At 38.2% G+C, this 19,172-nt stretch overlaps 1 protein-coding gene across 1 annotated transcript in view; it reads left to right on the top strand.

The window, feature by feature from the left end:
- IFIH1 (interferon induced with helicase C domain 1) overlaps positions 1-6,380 on the top strand; it is a 51,598-nt gene extending 45,218 nt beyond the window's left edge. The window contains exons 13-16 of the mRNA XM_016949953.4: positions 1,073-1,234; positions 5,182-5,372; positions 5,890-5,980; positions 6,080-6,380. Coding sequence (XP_016805442.2) covers positions 1,073-1,234; positions 5,182-5,372; positions 5,890-5,980; positions 6,080-6,259 — 624 coding nt within the window. The 3' untranslated portion in view covers positions 6,260-6,380. The remainder of the gene's footprint in view (positions 1-1,072; positions 1,235-5,181; positions 5,373-5,889; positions 5,981-6,079) is intronic.
- The last annotated feature ends 12,792 nt before the right edge of the window (positions 6,381-19,172 follow it).

The following is a 19,172-nucleotide window of genomic DNA, read 5'->3' as shown; positions in this document are numbered from 1 at the left end:
CAGGAATCTAAAGTACACTGTCCCACAAATGTCTGATGAAGTAACATGCCCAAACCTGAGGGAGCCCTGCTGTTTCTGCATTTTCTTCCCTTATCCTTTCCAATTTTCTGTGTGTTTAGAAGTTTTCCTGATAAAATGTTGGTTAGGGGCAGACTTATAAATGCAAAAATAAATAAAAGAGTGAAATGTTCTGTTTTCATTCAGATTTCACTTTATCTCTTACCCACCTATGTTAATGGCATTATTGTAACCTGTTGAGTAGGCATAGGTGTTATGCTGATTAATAGATACACTATTCTTCCTATAAAATTAACTAAAGGGATTTTTAAATAACTTAAATTGCATCCTTGAATAAAAGGCAAGTCATAGAAGACTAAGATAACCAGACTGCCATCAAATTAGCAAATAATTTTATTTCAGGAGTTTATTTGTAAGTCAGTGATAAGCTTAGTAATCAAACTTAGAATACATTTTTCCTTGAGGATAATTTTATAGTTGATAGGCTCCTGGGCCAGGCCACAGAAGTTTCTATTAATCAAAATATACCTGAATATCACTTTCTTAAAGAGGCTTATAGAAAGTTATCACCATGTTAAATATGTTCCCATGGGAAAATGTGCTAAGAATGTAATGTAGGATGCCAGAAACTGACCTGTCTTCTCACCAGCCCTAGTGTCAAGGTCGGAGATGACCCTTCTCTCCATTCATTCCTCCCAGCTTCCTACCAAGAAAGACGACTCCTCAGTCCAAGTCATTGATCGTGGTTGTCATAGTTTGAGAGAGAAGTTCTGAGAGCAAAAAGCCTGGACAGGATGATATTATGTCATTGAGGCCTAACCATCATCACTCTAGAACACTTTTTCTGTATTAAAGCATATTATAAGTTTCAAAGAGCTGACTTACAAGTAATGGATTAATAACTAACTTTACTAACTCTACCCATTTGAAGACTGGCATGCTGAACAACCCAATATCATTTCATTCTGAGCAATGAATATCATTCCCAGAAAAAACCAGGAGGATTTGTATCACAACGTACCCTTTCATTTACTTGATTTATTTGTGTTTTCAGGCCCGTGGTCGAGCCAGAGCTGATGAGAGCACCTACGTCCTGGTTGCTCACAGCGGTTCAGGAGTTATCGAACGTGAGACAGTTAATGATTTCCGAGAGAAGATGATGTATAAAGCTATACATTGTGTTCAAAATATGAAACCAGAGGAGTATGCTCATAAGGTATTGTTGGCCACCTCTGAATTTGATTTTCATTTAAAAATGGCGGCATGTGGTTGCCATTGATATCTCTGTGACTCATTCTCCAGACAAAAATTGTGCTGAATTATAAGTTTCTGTTTAGTGAACTGTGCTTAATCCAGATTCACATGCAGAGAATCAAGATCCATGGTGGGCAGGAAATTATCAGGGAGCCATTCCTCATTCCAGTAAAACCAACCATGAATTTGGATAATATAAATTTAGCCTGCCTTGTTCCAGAAAGACTGCTGCAACTCACTGATTCAATCCAACATGGTAGTTTTGGTTTGATCCAATTTGTTTGTAAAGGCACAGATTTTTAATTTCAGAAATGTAGATGAAACGCCTACTGTGTGCCAGGTAACCTTATAGGAACAGCCAACAGAGGCAAACAAAACACATAAGACTCCTGCTGCACGAAGTTTATATTTCTAATGTGTGCCTGGTGAAGTTTGGAGGACAGAAACAGTAAACAAACATTAAAAGACAAGAAATATAATATATCAAGATGAGTGAAGAGAATTAGAATAGGATGATATGAAACAACTGACTAGATGGATACTTTCTTGTTTTTAGTAGTTTTTGAAATTCTTTTTTTTCTTATTATACTTTAAGTTCTAGCGTACATGTGCACAACGTGCAGGTCTGTTACATATGTATACATGTGCCATGTTGGTGTGCTGTACCCATTTACTTGTCATTTACATTAGGTATTTCTCTTAATGCTATCCCTCCCCCCTCCCCCCACCCCCCGACAGGCCCTGGTGTGTAATGTTCCCAGCCCTGTGTCCAAGTGTTCTCATTGTTCAATTCCCACCTATGAGTGAGAACATGCGGGGTTTGGTTTTCTGTCCTTGTGATAGTTTGCTCAGAATGATGGTTTTCAGTTTCATCCATATCCCTACAAAGGACATGAACTCATCCTTTTTTATGGCTGCATAGACTAGATGGATACTTTCAACTGGGTGGTTGAGGAAGGTCTCTTAGAAGGAGTGACAGGGAAGCTGCATCTGAATGATAAGAAAATACAGAATATGTCATCTAGCTACATCTCAATTTACTAACACACAGTTATTTGAGTTGTGCAAAGGAATGCAGTGAAGAAAGAATGTATTTCTATAGTATTTCAGGAAATCCCCCATACCACTGAATTAAAAACTGTAACTACTATAATAGCAAACAATCCATTTAGAAGAAAATTCACACCCTTGCATATGGGTGTGAATGTTAGTTTCTTAACATTGGAATTGGCTCTACCTTAAATAGAGTTTCACTAAAGGGATGCTTTCAAATTGGTGTGCATTGCTATTACCAACTCCAAGGTTTCCTGACCAGGTTTCTGCACAAAACTTTATTTTAAAACCCCTTTAAATACAAGGCAAAGCAAATATTTTAGAGTATCAAATCAAACTTTTGTCACCAAATTATGCCACTGGAAAGTTACTGCCTCCCAGTTAATGTCCTAAGAGAATTAATCAAGTAGATGTTTACAAAGACTGATGTTTTAAGAGTAGTTTTTTGGGGGTCAACACTAGGACAATCTCTGGAGTTTAAGGGTCAAACTCTTCCAGACATTCTTTAGAATAAGACTCTGTCCCTTTGGGTGCCCCAGAATGGACTATATTTTTAGGTCTCCTTTGGCCAAGAAACCTGCCCTCCTAAAACTACTTCAGGTAGATGAACTTAGAGTAGGAGTGGCAATGGGGAAGGAGGGCTACATGCCACCAGTAATCTGTTCAAAGCCTGTAGAAAACATTGCTACTGGGAAGATGTTTACTTTCTTCTAATTTGAGCATCTTTCTCAACACAATCTTCAGACAACCACTAATGAATGATGAGAATTGACAGATAAGATGAAATCTTTCTTCCATGTCATAAACACAGTGTAAACATAACAGAGCTTCTTAAAATTAAATCAGACTTCTAGGAGCAAGTTGATCATCATAAATGTTTTTCTCTAGCATTGATTCAATTTTTTTGCTACATTATTACACTTTATTTGGACTTAGGCTGATTGTAGCTGTGCCTCCTGTATATTTATTATGAGTTCTTTTTTTTTGTTTGTTTACCCCTCTAGTTACTTCAAATTCCTTTACTATTTTAGAGTTAGTCTTTTAGCTTCTGATGTCCTGATTACAAATCCATACACTTACCTTGGCTTTATTTTTTTTCTGACTAATTCATACACATTTCTTAATTCCCACATGTATGTGATCCTATAATTACCTTATCAGCTCATTGAACTGTAAATGTCTTATAAAAGTAACCTATTAAAACTTTTAGGGAAAAATATTTCAGTGTATTATTTTGCTATAATTTACATAGGAAATTAATCTTGGTACTTGTCTGATTAATCTATTATATAGCCTCCAGGCTTGCTTGCAAGGTTTTATTCTCTTTTCTATGCTATATATGGCTGCCTTGAAGGGAGATCTAAAATGTAGAGTTAGAAGTCAAAGAGATGGGCTTTGTTCAACTGCACTGATGACTTACTTTTACTGAAAATTTCTCCCTCGGTCTTAAAGAAAACAATTAATTCTTCCATAATTTAATATAAATATGTCATCTATGAGAGGTCAGTTTGGCGGTAAATTATTCAAGAACCAGATTTTTCTACCGTGAAGTTGTGTTGGTATAAACACTGGTCAGTCCCTATGTCAACTTTCATATGTTACATAAACTAGATTATTTCCATTATAAAATAAGTGCTGCTGCTAGTCACAGAGCGTAGAATAAAGAGGTTGATGGGCATATTCTCTCACAGAAGGAATCTAGGCAGTATTGGCTCCATGATGTTATGAGGAATCCAGGCCTTTTCTCTCCTTTTTATGCTGTTATAGCATTGGGCTTTCATTCTCATGGTCGAAGATGGCTTTTAGAATTTCAGCTGCCACATCCTCATTCTAGGCAGGAAGTAAGAGGAGAATGGAAAGGGCGAAAGGTACACATGCCAGCTATCTAATTTTTAAGAAGATTTTCTGAAAATTCCACTCAACAGCTTTTTACATGTCATTGACTGCTGGTTTGGAAATGTAGTCATTTAGCTAGCATATTTCCACCCAGAATAAAATTATGGTTCTGTTAGGAAAAATGGACACTGAATGAAAAACTAGCGGTTTCTGCTACAAATGTGTAAAGAGTAGACTGATTAAGATGGTGAAGGGTCTGAAAATTATAAAGCATGAAAAAAGATTAAAGGCATTTGGGTGCTTAGCATAGATTAGAGAAGACTTTGGTAATGTAATAACAGTGTTTAGTAAAGAGATTCCACGTGGAAGGAAGTTTAGACCTATTTTATGGAACAGAATTAAAACAAATGGGTAGGCTGGCGCAGTGGCTCACACCTGTAATCCCAGCACTTTGAGAGGCTGAGGCAGGTGGATCACTGAGATCAAGAATTTGAGATCAGCCTGGGCAACATGGCAAAACTCCATCTCTACTAAAAATACAAAAATTAGCTGAGCATGGTGGCAGGTGCCTGGAATCCCAGCTACTTGGGAGTCTAAGGCAGAAGAATCCCTTGAACCCAGGAGATGGAGGTTGCAGTGACCCGAGATAGTACCACCACACTCCAGCCTGGGCAGCAGAGCAAGACTCCATCTCAATAAATAAATAAATAAATAACAAATGGGTAGGCTAGACAGAGAATTTTTGTTGAATATTGCTAAGGACTTTCTCACAATAGAACTTTTCTGAAATGGAATGGGCTACTTTTTGAATACCTGAAGACTGCACATTTTCATGGTTACAGGAGATGATTATATACCAAATTCTTTGGGAGGTCATGACCTCATTATTTTTATTTCCTAGACCATGAGCTAAGTGTATATTTTCACAACTAAGACCTCCAAATTTCAGGAGACTTACTTCTATGAAACTGAAAAAAGAAAACAAACCTGAAACCACTAACTATTCCTTTCTCTGTCCAGATTTTGGAATTACAGATGCAAAGTATAATGGAAAAGAAAATGAAAACCAAGAGAAATATTGCCAAGCATTACAAGAATAACCCATCACTAATAACTTTCCTTTGCAAAAACTGCAGTGTGCTAGCCTGTTCTGGGGAAGATATCCACGTAATTGAGAAAATGCATCACGTCAATATGACCCCAGAATTCAAGTGAGTCCAGAAAGACCCATTTTTACATTTTTCCACAAGGGGTGAAGCAGGTTGCATTGTAAATGTTCTTTCAAAATAGTGCAAATGAGATTCATTTATTTTACAACTTCCTCTCCTTTAGCCTCTCAATTATATTCCTATTTTAAATGTCTATGTTTTAAATAAACTGCACTGGGGCAGGAAAAGAGAAGTGTAAGAACCAAAGCCATTTTGATCCAAGGCACGTATTTTTGTATGCTCATCATTTGTTCTCAAATTTTTGAACAACTAAAGTCAAGTTAATATAACCAACAGACTTGAAAGAAGTTATGAAAGGCAACATGCCCCTTGAGAGGTATGTGTAGAAGGGAAGCATTGCCTTAGTTGCAATAATAAGCCTGGGAAGCAGGAGGGAAGGAAGGAATGCCGTGTAGAATACCGCAGGCATGAGGATGAGCTCCAGGTCCAATAACCCATGAACTACACACTGGTATTTTGTCAGTTCTCCATGATGATTCTTTCCCTTTGATACTTATAGGGAACTTTACATTGTAAGAGAAAACAAAGCACTGCAAAAGAAGTGTGCCGACTATCAAATAAATGGTGAAATCATCTGCAAATGTGGCCAGGTGAGTAAATTGCTGTGGGCCAGATTTTACTTTAGCCAACAGGAATGTTTAATTGCATGTGCATTTAATTTTCCTCTTGCTCTCTCTTTTGTTTTCCAGGCTTGGGGAACAATGATGGTGCACAAAGGCTTAGATTTGCCTTGTCTCAAAATAAGGAATTTTGTAGTGGTTTTCAAAAATAATTCAACAAAGAAACAATACAAAAAGTGGGTAGAATTACCTATCACATTTCCCAATCTTGACTATTCAGAATGCTGTTTATTTAGTGATGAGGATTAGCACTTGATTGAAGATTCTTTTAAAATACTATCAGTTAAACATTTAATATGATTATGATTAATGTATTCATTATGCTACAGAACTGACATAAGAATCAATAAAATGATTGTTTTACTCTGCATTGAACTCTTTTTAAGAACACAATATATTATGCATTATCCATCTTATTGTTGGGCAGGGGTAAGGAAAATCTACCAATAATTCTCATTAGTGTGGAGCATTATAGTCCTGTGGAAAGAATGCTGAAGTACAAATGAGAATCCAAAGTACCAGTCTCAGTTCTGTCACTAATTTTCAGAATAAAATTAGGCAAATCAGTTCATCTTTCTGAACCAGTCTCCTTATCGATGAAATGGTCATAACATTCTCTGGTTTTACTTTTTATTAATTTTCTATTGCTCTATAACAGATTGCCACAAAGGTAGTGGCTTAAATCAACAATCATTAATTATAACACATGTCCTGTTGGTCAGAAAGGCAGGGTTCTTTGCTCAGGGTCTCACAAAATTGAAATTGAGGTGTCAGCCAGACTGTGTTCTCATCTGGAGGCACTGGGGAAAGAATCCACTTCCAAGTTCATTCAGAGTTTTGGCAGAGTTTGTTTCCTTGCAGCTGTCTGACTAGGATGGCTGTTTTGCTGTCTGTCCACTGGGGATCGCTCTCAGCTCCAGCAATGCCCCTACCACACAGCATGCTCAAGCCTCTTTCCCAGCACAGATATTTGCTTCTTCATGGTCAGAAGAAGAATCTCTCTCTCAAGTCTGCTCAGATGGAGTCTTAGATAGGTTAACTGTAACCATAGAAGTGACTGTCTCATCATATCCGTAGGTCCTGCCCACACTCACCGCAAAGGGATTATTCAGGGAATCACCCCAGCCAGTGGGAATCGTGGGGACCATCTTAGAGCTTTGCCTCCTACATCACTTGCCCAGACTTTGCAACTAAATGATATCATAGGAAAGTACTTTAAAAACTGTGAAGTACCATTAAAGACCAGTTAAGAAGCAGCATCAAGTAGCTTAAGGCTTCCTTCCTAGGCCTTCCCTTCCACAAACATAACACTATGTTGCAGAACTACCTAATGACAGAGTAGTGGCTAAATCCAGGCTGACCATTAATGCCAACAAGATTACACGTGTCCCTGGACAGCCGTTCACCTCCCACTCTAGGATTCACACTGGAGTTAGCAGGGAGCAGATGCTGAGTGTTATTAGAGAATAAAGAGAAAAATGTCTGCCTCTGCCCCCTACAGAACACTACGGACAATTCTCCCAGTAGAAAAGCAGGCTCTTTTGACAAGGAAGAGCCGCATGATTCAGACAGAAGCCACAATTGACCATTTTAACCAAAACTTAGCAAGTCTCACAGATGGCTTGCTCCAAGGGAACATTTACCTCCTGTGACTAAGAAGAAACAAAATGTTGGAGGGTGTGAAAAGAACATTCTTCTGAAGCTTTGATGGATTAGTTGAGTTGATATTACAGTAGTTTTGAATCTTTCCTTGATAATGCCTAATCAGAGATGAATATTAACCAATGAGATCTCTTGGGTATACAGGAGGACAAAAGAAGACACATATAATTGATGGTTTTCTTAAAATACTTTTTTAAACTCCAGCTGACTCCATTTAAAGTATTGCTGTCTTCTAGAATGTTTTGGAAACTATGCAAGAAACCAAATGCATAAAATAGCTAAATGTACTACTGTAACATATGTAGACTGTTTTTGAGGTGTCAACAAATATCAGGTTTTTTCATCTATGTTTTTCAGTAACTTTTTTCAATTAAAAAAGTGTTATTTCTACTTTAAAGTTTTAAAATACATGTTTCAAATAGTGTGAAACTTAATATGTGATGGTACCTGAAAACTTGAACTATGGTGCATATGTTTCATTCAAAAAATAGCGATGATTATTGTAGCATTTCAGCTGATTGTTACTGAACAGTTCAATACCCATGATATTTTAGGGTCACTTAAAGAATATGTTAGACATCAGCCTGTGAGTTAGAATGCCTGAGTTTTAGTCTCCATAAGACCTTCGGCCAGACCCAGTGGCTTACGCCTGTAATCCCAACACTTTGGGAGGCCGAGACGGATGGATCACTTGAGGTCGGGAGTTCAACACCAGCTGGCCAACATGGTGAAAAGCCATCTCTACTAAAATACAAAAATTAGTGGTAGCAGGCACCTGTAAACCCAGCTAATCAGGAGGCTGAGGCAGAAGAATTGCTTGAACCCAGGAGGCAGAGGTGGTGGTGAGCCGAAATCGTGCCACTGCACTCCAGCCTGGTGAAAGAAGGAGACTCCGCCTCAAAAAAAAAAAAGAAAGACCTTCAACCAGTGGGTGACTTTGAGCAACCTTAGTTCACAGTGTTCCCTCTCCTGGAAAATGAGAGATTGGATTAGATAATATCAAAGGTCCATTACAACTATAGCATCCTCATAGTTCCATGCTTCCTGCTTTCATTTTAAGACCTTGTCCAATGACTTGTAGTAATATCAACCGTGGGCTAAATACCTGCTCAGTGCAATACATATTGAAATGTATCTCACGTATGTTAAAAGGCATTGTAAGGATCTCACAGAACAGGTACCCCGTCTGGAGTCATGTGTCTTAAGGCAGTTTCAAAAGGCCCAAAAGTGTCAGGAAATTATACAACAAGTATTTTCCAACCAACAGATTATTGGCAGACCTGGTGGATAAGAAATATAAATCATAATCCTAAAAGTTTGATATCATTTCAGACCATATGAAATTAAAATACAGCAACTTAGAGTTTATGTAAGTATCTTGAATGTAAGGCATTGATTATGGCAACACAAACATAAATAAGAAATGATTTTCCAAAGGATGATCAATTAGTGCAGTTCACAAGTAATTGTTGAAAGTGAGTAATGCTATAGATTCCTCTCTGCAGTCTAATAGTCCCTACAGCAGAGTGTTATGCCTTAGAGAAAAGAATTCTGGGGTTTTCAATTCAGTTGACCATAAAGCCAAAGAGGATTGGAGTTTCTCTTAACATTGTTGCTTTTAAGATTTAAGAGACTCAAACACACATATGTGCCAATGGGGAAGAATACTAGAGAGTGATAAAATATTAGCATTGTCCAACTCCAAAATAAATTGCTTATTGGGTATTACTGATACATTCTACCAAATGTTCTTGCTATAGTCTTTTCTGGTCTCCCTTATCCTTTCTCAAATGAGTGCCTCTGCACATGGTTAGAAGTTGTTCTTTGCCAACTCTTCAGCAGACACCCTTTATGGTCTTCAAACACAAAACCCAAATGTCACTTCCCAGAATCTAGCACATTCACATTTTCTAAACTGGAATGGAGAGAAATGTATGTAAGGTATCTCTCACTCCTCCTGAGCATGATAAAATGCTCACTCCCAAAATCTGGCTAACAATTATGTGACTCATAACAATAAAGAAACAAGAAAATTAGTTTATTTCCTTCTAAGACTTATGAAGTTAATTTGAAATTTCTGCATTCTTCAGTTTGTGCATTTCTCCTTAGTCTTACTAGATACACGGTTTTATATATTTTATAGGGACAGCCTTTTTATGGGGACAGCAGAGAGTGAGACAAACTTGGGTTTGGATCCTCACTGGATTTGTGACTTGGGCAAGCCACTTAATCTCTCTGAGACCATAGGGAACTATAATAATATCAACCTTGAGGGACTATAATGAAAATTTGGATATTTCATGGAACATGTTTAGCTGTTGTCACCTCATAGGAATTAATGTACAGAATACAGGAGCAGGAGTTGCCAGAAGAGTACCAGCAGTTGTAGTAGCCTGAGCTACTACTATGAGAAACATAGATGAAAAAACGTGATATTTGTTGACACCTCAAAAACAGTCTACATAATAAGTTACAGTAGTACAAAATAGAAGCAAAGAGAGCAGTTAGATGACACTAGGCAAGTCTGTTGTGTGGAATAGGGTAATGGTATGGCATACTATTAGTGAATTTTAGATCTATGTTTAACGTTTAAATAGGATATAAACAAGATTGGGGCCCTCTCCACTTCATCAATGGTTAGCTCAAAAGACATCCCAAAAAAGTAAATAGTATCTGTAATGAAACATGGTTGCTATGAATATGCTATTCAGTGTAGATGGGGGGCAATTTAACGTCCAGATCTTCTATGGACATAACAAAAAGATACATATCATCAATATATACGTATAAGTATTACATTACTTTTTTTTTTTTTTTTGAGACGGAGTCTCGCTCTGTCGCCAAGGCTGGAGTGCAGTGGCGCAATCTCGGCGGCTCACCGCAAGCTCCGCCTCCCGGGTTCACGCCATTCTCCTGCCTCAGCCTCCCCAGCATCTGGAACTACAGGCGCCCGCCGCCACGCCCGGCTAATTTTTTGTATTTTTAGTAGAGACGGGGTTTCACTGTGTTAGCCAGGATGGTCTCGATCTCCTGACCTCGTGATCCTCCCGCCTTGGCCTCCCAAAGTACTGGGATTACAGGCGTGAGCCACCGCGCCCGGCCCCTAAGTATTACTTTCTAAAAATAGTCTTCTTCCCATAGCCCCATCTAGCATCTGGGCTTTAACTTGGATTTAAAGGTTATTAATTAAATAAATAGGGCTCAGCACTTTCCACATCTCACCTTCAAGTATATCTGCAAAGCTTTAAAATGTTGTGATCAGTGTAACCCAATTGAAGCTGGGCCTCTTTGCGGTTTCTCTCAGCATGGAGTTGTATTTAGAAGAAACTCAACATCAGCGTCTAAATTAATATAAAACCAACTTAAAGGTTTATTCCTGACATGCAAATGAAAAAGTTCCAAAGAGAAATTATATATTATACAATATTTTAAATAAATTATTTTAACTCTGTATTTCCCAAAGAACCATTTAGTATAGCATGAACGCTACTTATTACTGTACTTCTCCTTAAAATTATGTTCCTAAAATCATCATGTGTAGCTCTTTATCTCCCTGGCCCCTTTTCCCAAGGTCTCCCTGATTACTTCCTTTATAATGTAAATCAATATGGTTTTACTATGTTTATTTCTTTGCGTCGCTCTGTTCATTATCCCAGACTTGATGGATGCCTGAACCACAAATGGTTTTTATATCTTAGAAATGGGAATAGAGGGAGGGGGAGTTTCTGTGAATATTCATATTAATATTTTTAGTCCCTACAATATCAGAAAACAACAGTGCCAGTTATCAATTTGTTGACTCTTATCTCCAAATTCAACTTTTTTGTTAGCTCTCTGAAAATGTATCTGGACCCTTTAAATATTTTTTCTTTGCCTCCTGGCATGATATTAAGCTTTGCAAGTGGGAGGGACTGGAGAGACATTGCAGGAAAAAAGGGTTAGGTTTTGCTTCCTGCTTCTTGTGTGCTTGCTTAGCCAGTTCCTGCAGTGTGGGTGGCTTCTCCAGCGTCCAGTTCCTGTAGTCTATGTGGTTTTCTCCAGCAGCAAGCTATTACAGTGCACTGCAGCCAGCAGTGTTCAGTGGCCAGCAACTCTGCTGGCACCTTCTCAGGCAGTTTTGTGTAGAGTGCCTCAAGTGACACCTCTTATGAACAGCTTTCCCTGGCACCCTAGGGGGAACATTTCCAGCAAGTTCCATTGGCGCCACAGCAACTTCTCCACCATTGAGTGACCCACACCCATGATTGCCTTCTCCAGTAACGCCTTGATCTCAGCCTTGCATGCTCTCTGTCAGGTCTAACGGTGGTGGCTCCTTCATATATCTGCTATTTCTATGTTCTTTAGAATTATTTTTACTTCTTATTAGGTAATCCTCTGTTACTTCAATACTGATACAGTTCATAATTATTTATATCAAACTTTACCTGTCCCTATTACTATGTGGTTTCTCCCTCCAGACTGGACTCAGACTGATTCAATCATAACTAATGAAATATGAGAATTACTTCATAAGAAGTTATAATTTCCAAAGAGCCAGTTGCTCTTATGTATGAGCATTCAGTTTCACACAGGAAATGACTCAAACACATCTGACCAATTCTCTAACCAAATAATTTAGAAACAGCACAGAATGGATTTTATAACTAGATAGTTTAATTTTCTGAATCCAAACAACCCTTTTGCAATACTAGTAACGGAAACAAAAATTTCTATCTCCTATAAAAGACAATATTACTGAACTTCTTGTTTTTTTTAAAAATTGTGTTTAATTTTTTTTAAGTTCCAGGATACACTTGTGGGACGTGCAGGTTTGTTACACAGGTAAAATGTGTGCCATGGTGGTTTGTTGCACCTGTCAACCCATCACCTAGGTATTAAGCCCAGCATGCATTAGCTATTTATCTGGATGCTCTCCCTCCCCTGCCCCCCTGTTACTGAACTTCTATACCTGCTCCTGTTCAAAACATGCAGGTTACCACTGATAAAGGTAAAATAAAACTATAGAGGATACTGAATTCTCAAAACATGATTAGTGGAAAAGGAACCAACTTTTACTAAATATACCATATGTGCCAGGCACTATCTGCAGTGTTGTACACAAATTACTCATTTAAGGATTCCTTATTTTTACGAGACATATTAATGTTCCCTTTAGAATCCCAAAGCAAGCATTGAGTATCTTATAAAGAATCACTGTATTGTGACTTTGAGGACAGAAATCCCTTAGGGAGCTCTGACTTGACCAACGTAGCCAATTCTTTAAAATGACACTTTTCTTTTTATAAAATCTGCTTATTTGCATGCAATACAAGTGTTTAGAATCTTATGACCTAAGTAAAAAATGGAGCTTAAAAAAAGCAGGAAGAGTTTTTTTTATGTTTTTTTTTAAGAAACCACCAGAACCCACATTTGTAAATGAATTTTTTTTCCCCTCTTGGGAGGTGTATTCAAATTCCAGTTATGCTGAACTTCCTCACTAAGTCTTGGAATGTCTTCAGTTGTAAGCCCTTCTGAGCATACTATTGACATATTAAACAGGTTGACATATTGAGTAGCTAGCTAGCTAGCTAGATAGATGGAAAACTAGCTAGATATAGATAAAGATATTAATATAATTAGAGTGAGATATTACATTTGACCCTAGATAATAGTAATAGCATATCACCATTTCATTCAGTGGGTTTGGCGCTACATAACTTTTATCTATTTTCAAAAATGATATTAATGCAAAAGAGCAGAAATTTGCTAGAAGAAATAAATGAGAAAAAAATTGAAGAAAAAATGCATATTGTACTCTCTGGGCCACTTCATAGGAAATATTCAAAAATCTTTTGAGCAACAAGGGCAGTATTAGACTGAAATTTCTACCACACTTTAAAAAAAATCAATCACTAAGCCAGATGTGGTGGCTCATGCCTGTAATCCCAGCACTTTAGGAGGCCGAGGCAGGCAGATCACGAGGTCAAGAGATCGAGACCATCCTGGCCAACATGGTGAAACCCCGTCTCTACTAAAAATACAAAAATTAGCTGGGCATGGTGGTGCTTGCCTGTAGTCCCAGCTACTTGGGAGGCTGAGGCAGGAGAATCACTTGAACCTGGGAGACGGAGGTTGCAGTGAGCCAATACCGTGCCACCACCCTCCAACCTGGCAACAGACAGAAAAAAAAAAAATCAATTACTAACATAAATTTACAATTGCTATATGAACACGTCACTTTTTGTGTCCATCACAAATTGACCCCACATTGTTATTATTATTACCCTCCAGCATAACCTCTCTGAGCCTATCAAGTTAGATTTCTTACAGTTTCCCTCTATGCATAAAAATTTCCTCCAGTCCAAAACCATGCAGTATTTCACAGAAAAGTCTCACAACCTCTAATAAATCATCTCTGAGTAAGCCCCTATGTTAACCTTCTCTCTTTTATTTTAGCTTCCCTCACACATCATGCTTTTAATCTGTACACACTGGCAAACATTTTTTACATAATACCTTAGACTTGTTTTCCAGTCATTGTATGTATTTTTGCTTTATGTCTCCAATGGATCTAGTAGCCATTGCACTTATGTATCTGTTCAATATCATCTATTTTATATACCCATTCTCCAGTGGATCTACTCACCATTTATTTACCCATCTATTACATAAGAAACAGACATGGCATGTAGCGAATATAAAGGTTAAGGATGGACTCTGAATGGAGGTGACATTTTAGAGGGTCACTTGGAAAACAAGAAAAGGACCACCTTAAAGGGTGGAGGGAAGAGACTTCCCAGACAAAAACAACTGCATAGCATGAGTCCCACGTGAAGAAAGCCTGGAATGTTCAAGGAACTGCAAAAAGGCCAGGGTGGTTGAAGAGTGATGAGTAAGGAGAATGACCTAAAATGAGGTTGGAAAAAAGGGCAGAGCCAGCTCACACAGGGCCCCGTTGGCCACTGTCTGGAGCTGGATTTCAGTCTGAAGATAATCAGAAGCTGCTGGAGATTTTCATCCAGGGAGTGACAAGAATTGATATACACTCCAGCTACTCTGACAAATTGGTTGAAAGGGACAAAATAGAAGCAGAGAGAGCAGTTAGATGGCACTAAGCAAGTCTATTGTGTGGAATAGGGCGATAGTGATGGAATGGACTAGAAAAGAGGCATATTGGTGGCAGATTTGTTGATAGACAGGATATGAGGAAATCAAACAAAAGGAGAAATTGAGGATAAGTCTTATAAAAGTACTGACCTCCCCTTCAGATCTCCGTGAATTTAATATACACAATTAAGTTACGTTAAGTACCTGTTGGGGAAGCCAAGTGAGGGCAACAAGGGAAGGACAGCAATGCTTTCCCTAACAAAGCAAAGAATGGAACATGAGACCCTGGTGGACACAGCAAGGACTTCAGTAACATTAGTCACCATCTGAGTGACCACAGAAGATCACTTAACCTCTTATGTCTGTTTCCTTCTCTGTGGGCCAGGACAGCAACATCAAGGGTTTGCGCTCTGGAATCAGACTGCCTAGGTTTTTATTCCAGCTCTTTTGCTTACTCTTAGACAAATTGCTTATCTTCATCCCAGTCTGTAAAATGTGAATAATAACAAGACCTGTGTCTTGTGTTTATAGTGCAGGTTAAATGAAATAATATGAATAATGCACTTAGAACAGTGCCTGGTGCATAGTAAGCAATAAATGTATATCACTAGCTGCTGTGAAATGGATTGTTGGGGGGATTAAATGAGAAAATGTTTGCATAGTAGATAAAAAAATTATAGCTTGCAAAAAACTAAACTGCCTTTGTTTTAGAGAGAGAGAGAAAGAGAGAGACCGAAAGAGAAACTGTCTTTGCTTTAGAAACCCCTAATGGGTGGATTTATTTTTTAAGATGAGACCTTGTTGTGACTCTACTGGGAATGAATCAAGGAAATAGCTTAACTGTTTTGCACAAAACAGGATCATTTAGAAAGAGCTAGAAAGGAAGCAAGAAAATGTTGAAGAAAGACAAAGTCCTTGGAACAGGCAGGAGGCTGGAACCCAAGTAGAAGAAATAACTAGTGGAGATTCCACCATCATTGTCCTAAAACACTAGTAAACCTGCTACTTACTTGGGTTGATGTTATCTGGCATGAGTAGTCAGGGCTCTCTGGTAGGGCAATGTGGAAATGATGAAGGGAGAGCATGCATACACACAAAAAAGTGGACTCAGAGATTTCTCAATAACAAATGTTGAACACATGTTACAGTTACTGGCACAGAGGAAGCATTCAATAAATATTAATTTCGTTTTCTGATTTGAGATATAAAATGTAATCTCTGACCTTGGAGAGTTAACAAATTGGTTGAGAGTCCAGTGATTATAGGCATAAAATTATTAGAAAAAATATAAGCATACAACAACAACATGGTATACAAATTATAGGCACGGTAGAGTTTATAAAAGTCAGGGATCAATCAAGAGAAGTTCTGGATTATTTTAGAAAAGATTCTGAATTAAAATAAATAAATAATTCAAATAATGTCTTACATATATGAGGTGTTAGATCCATATTTAATATAATTTAAAGACAGGAAAAGAGTAAGAAGTTTTTTCCAAAAAGAGATAAAGATCAAGAAAGAAGAAGAAAGCCTAATACATTTTGCTTGTGTACTAGAATGCTATACTGTATCTGGGTTTGATTGATAACTAATATGAAGTTATTCTTGAGCAGGGAAATGGCATGTTTTAGAAAAGATGACCTACAAGGAGTTAATGGGCTAAATCAAAGATTGAAGGAAAAAAGTGGAAGGAAAAAGATCAAGGAAAAAGCTGGTTGCAGTCATTCTGGCTGAGGTTAACAAAAATCTGGATTTGGTCATTGGCAGTGGGAAGAGGAATGGGAGGAATGAGTGGCTCTGGATGATGTTCAAATAAAATCATGAGCTAGGGAAAGCAGGCTAGCATGACATTGATGGCAATAAATAAAATAAATATGAAAGTATAGCACAGTTGGTGATAGAAACAAATGCAAGTAATTTATTCGCATCACCTTATTTTTGCCCTAAATATGACTCATAGTTCTGCTTGGTCATCAACTAGTGCCACATGTAGTCATATTCCTGGCATACAGAATAACTATTTGATTGTACCCAAAAATTTGCTCACTGGGCTCCAGCTGTTTCATAGTCTATCCACACTGAGCCATGGCAGATACAATTCTCTTGTCCTGAGGAAAATGTTTAAAGCAAGTCAGAATCTCTTTTGAATAGGAATAGAGCAAACCTTTTAACTTCCCAGAGATTCTGGTTCCCTAGAAGAGTGAACATAATGAGTCTTGAGTACTTACTATGCTCATTTCCACTCTGTCAATGAAGGCAAACTAGTGGTATGACCTAGGTGCTATTTTGGTCTCTGTTTTGAACTGAATTTTTTTTATGAACTCCAAATTTGTATATTGAAGTCTTAACTCCCACTGTGATGGTATTTGGAGATGGGTCCTTTGAGAGTTAATTAGGTTTAGATGAGGTAATGAGGTGTGGCCCTTTTGATGGGATTAGTGCCCTTGCAGAAGAAGAAACCAGAGAGCTCCTCCCACTCCCCCACCCCTCTACCTTGTGATTATATAGTAGGAAGGTGGCTGTCTGCAGGCCAGGAAGAGAGCCCTCACCAGAACCTGACCATGCTGACACCCTGATCTCAGACTTACAGCCTCCAGAACTGTGAGGAGAAAATTAATTTCTGTTGTTCAGGCCACCGAGTCTTTGGCATTTTGCATGGCAGCCTGAGCTAATACAGCCTCTCAATAGCTAAATGAGGAGCCCAAAAGGTTACCAATTTAGAAAGGCCAGGGAAATGTGTTACTGAGAATGTTGCATAATGAGAATGTCCATTATGTTGTTTTTTCCATTTCTACTCTGCTATAGTCTGTGGCCTGAGATAACAACTTTATCAGACTTTAAGATGATCCTGGACCAGCTCTGTCCAATAAAACTATAGTGAGATACACATAACTAATTTAAAAATTTTTAATAGCTACATTTTTAAAAGTCACAAGAAGTAGGTAAAATTAAATTTAATAACTCACTTAATTCAATATAGTCAAAATATTATAGACATGCTACCAATATAAAATTATTAATAAGATAGTTCAAATTTTTTTCCTACTAAGTCTTTAAAAATTGTTGTGATGTGCTATTTTACTCTTATAGCACATCTCAATTTGGACATGCCACATTTCAAGTGCTCAATAGATACATGTGGCTAGTGGCTACTGTACCAGATAGTGTTGTAGACATTTCCTTTTTTTAAGAAAGACATAGACACAGTTTGTTTAAATATGAAGTCCCAGTTTTCTTCTTGAGGGTTATTACCTGGCTTTAAAGTCCCTTATTTTTCTCTTAACTCTTTGAAGTCTTCTCTTTCTGGTTGCACCCATCTTTGTATCATAAAACAATTAATTATAAGACCACATAGTGGACACTGTGGTCCTGCTATGGTTTGAAAGTGTGTGTCCCCTAAAGATTCACATGTTGGAACCTAAGACCCAATGTGATAGTATTAAGAAGGGTCTGTAGGAGGTTATCAGACTATGAGGGCTCTGTCCTCATGAGTGGAATTAGTGCCCTTATAAAAAGGCTTACGGGAGTGAGCTATTAGGCTCCTTTCGCCCTTCCACTCTTTGTCATATGAAGACACAGCAAGAAGGCCCTCACCAGACACCCAAATGCCAGTGCTTTAATCTTGGACTTTGCATCCTTTGGAACTGTGAGAAATAAATTGCTATTGTTTATAAATTACCCAGTCTTAGGTATTTTGTTATAGCAGAGGAATGGACCAAAACAGATTCTTTGTGAAGATTCCCTCTTCAGGGCCAAGGTACTCACCTTCCTGGGGCTATGAATATGGCTGCTGACAGCTCACAGCTGCCTCTCTTGACGAGTATTGTCCTAGGCTGTGGGGAACTATTTCCTCTCAGGCTATGCCCTCTGGAGGGTAGCCTGAAGCCAAATAATGACTGATGAGGGGCATAAGTCTGTTTCATTTACTCCACTTGAGACAACTCTGAAGGGACAGTCCAAATCCTGAAGTCTCTGAAGGGCTGGCTGAGGCCTCCTTTGACACTGTACTGCAGTTCAGCATTTCACTCTGCCCCATGCTGTTTCCTTCACTTTCCTACAGGTGTCTCTTGTAAGAGCAACTCCCCCTTACTCCTTCCAAAAAAATAAGCTGACTCTGTTTGCATCTCTTCATCTCAAAATCTGTTTCCAGGGAACTCAGTTTAAAAGAGAATATAAAGTAGTCCCTTTTTTACCAAGGCAAAATCATTAGCAGTGTTTGAAGTAAGGGAGGAAAAGCAGAACAAGGCTCTGATTCATTTTTGTGTCTTATACTTCCCCACATGCGAGCAAGGCTAGGACGTACTCTGACCCTCTGGCTCTTCATGTCTGTTCACTCCCATTGCCTTTCTTTTCCTATATTTTTCCCAAAGATCAAAGTGACAACTGAGTAAAGGGTATAGTCAAAACTCAGGTT

Source organism: Pan troglodytes, chromosome 13 (assembly GCF_028858775.2).
Source record: "Pan troglodytes isolate AG18354 chromosome 13, NHGRI_mPanTro3-v2.0_pri, whole genome shotgun sequence".
NCBI lineage: Eukaryota > Metazoa > Chordata > Mammalia > Primates > Hominidae > Pan > Pan troglodytes.
Note: the sequence above shows the minus strand (reverse complement) of the source record. Positions and strands in the feature narration are given on the sequence as shown.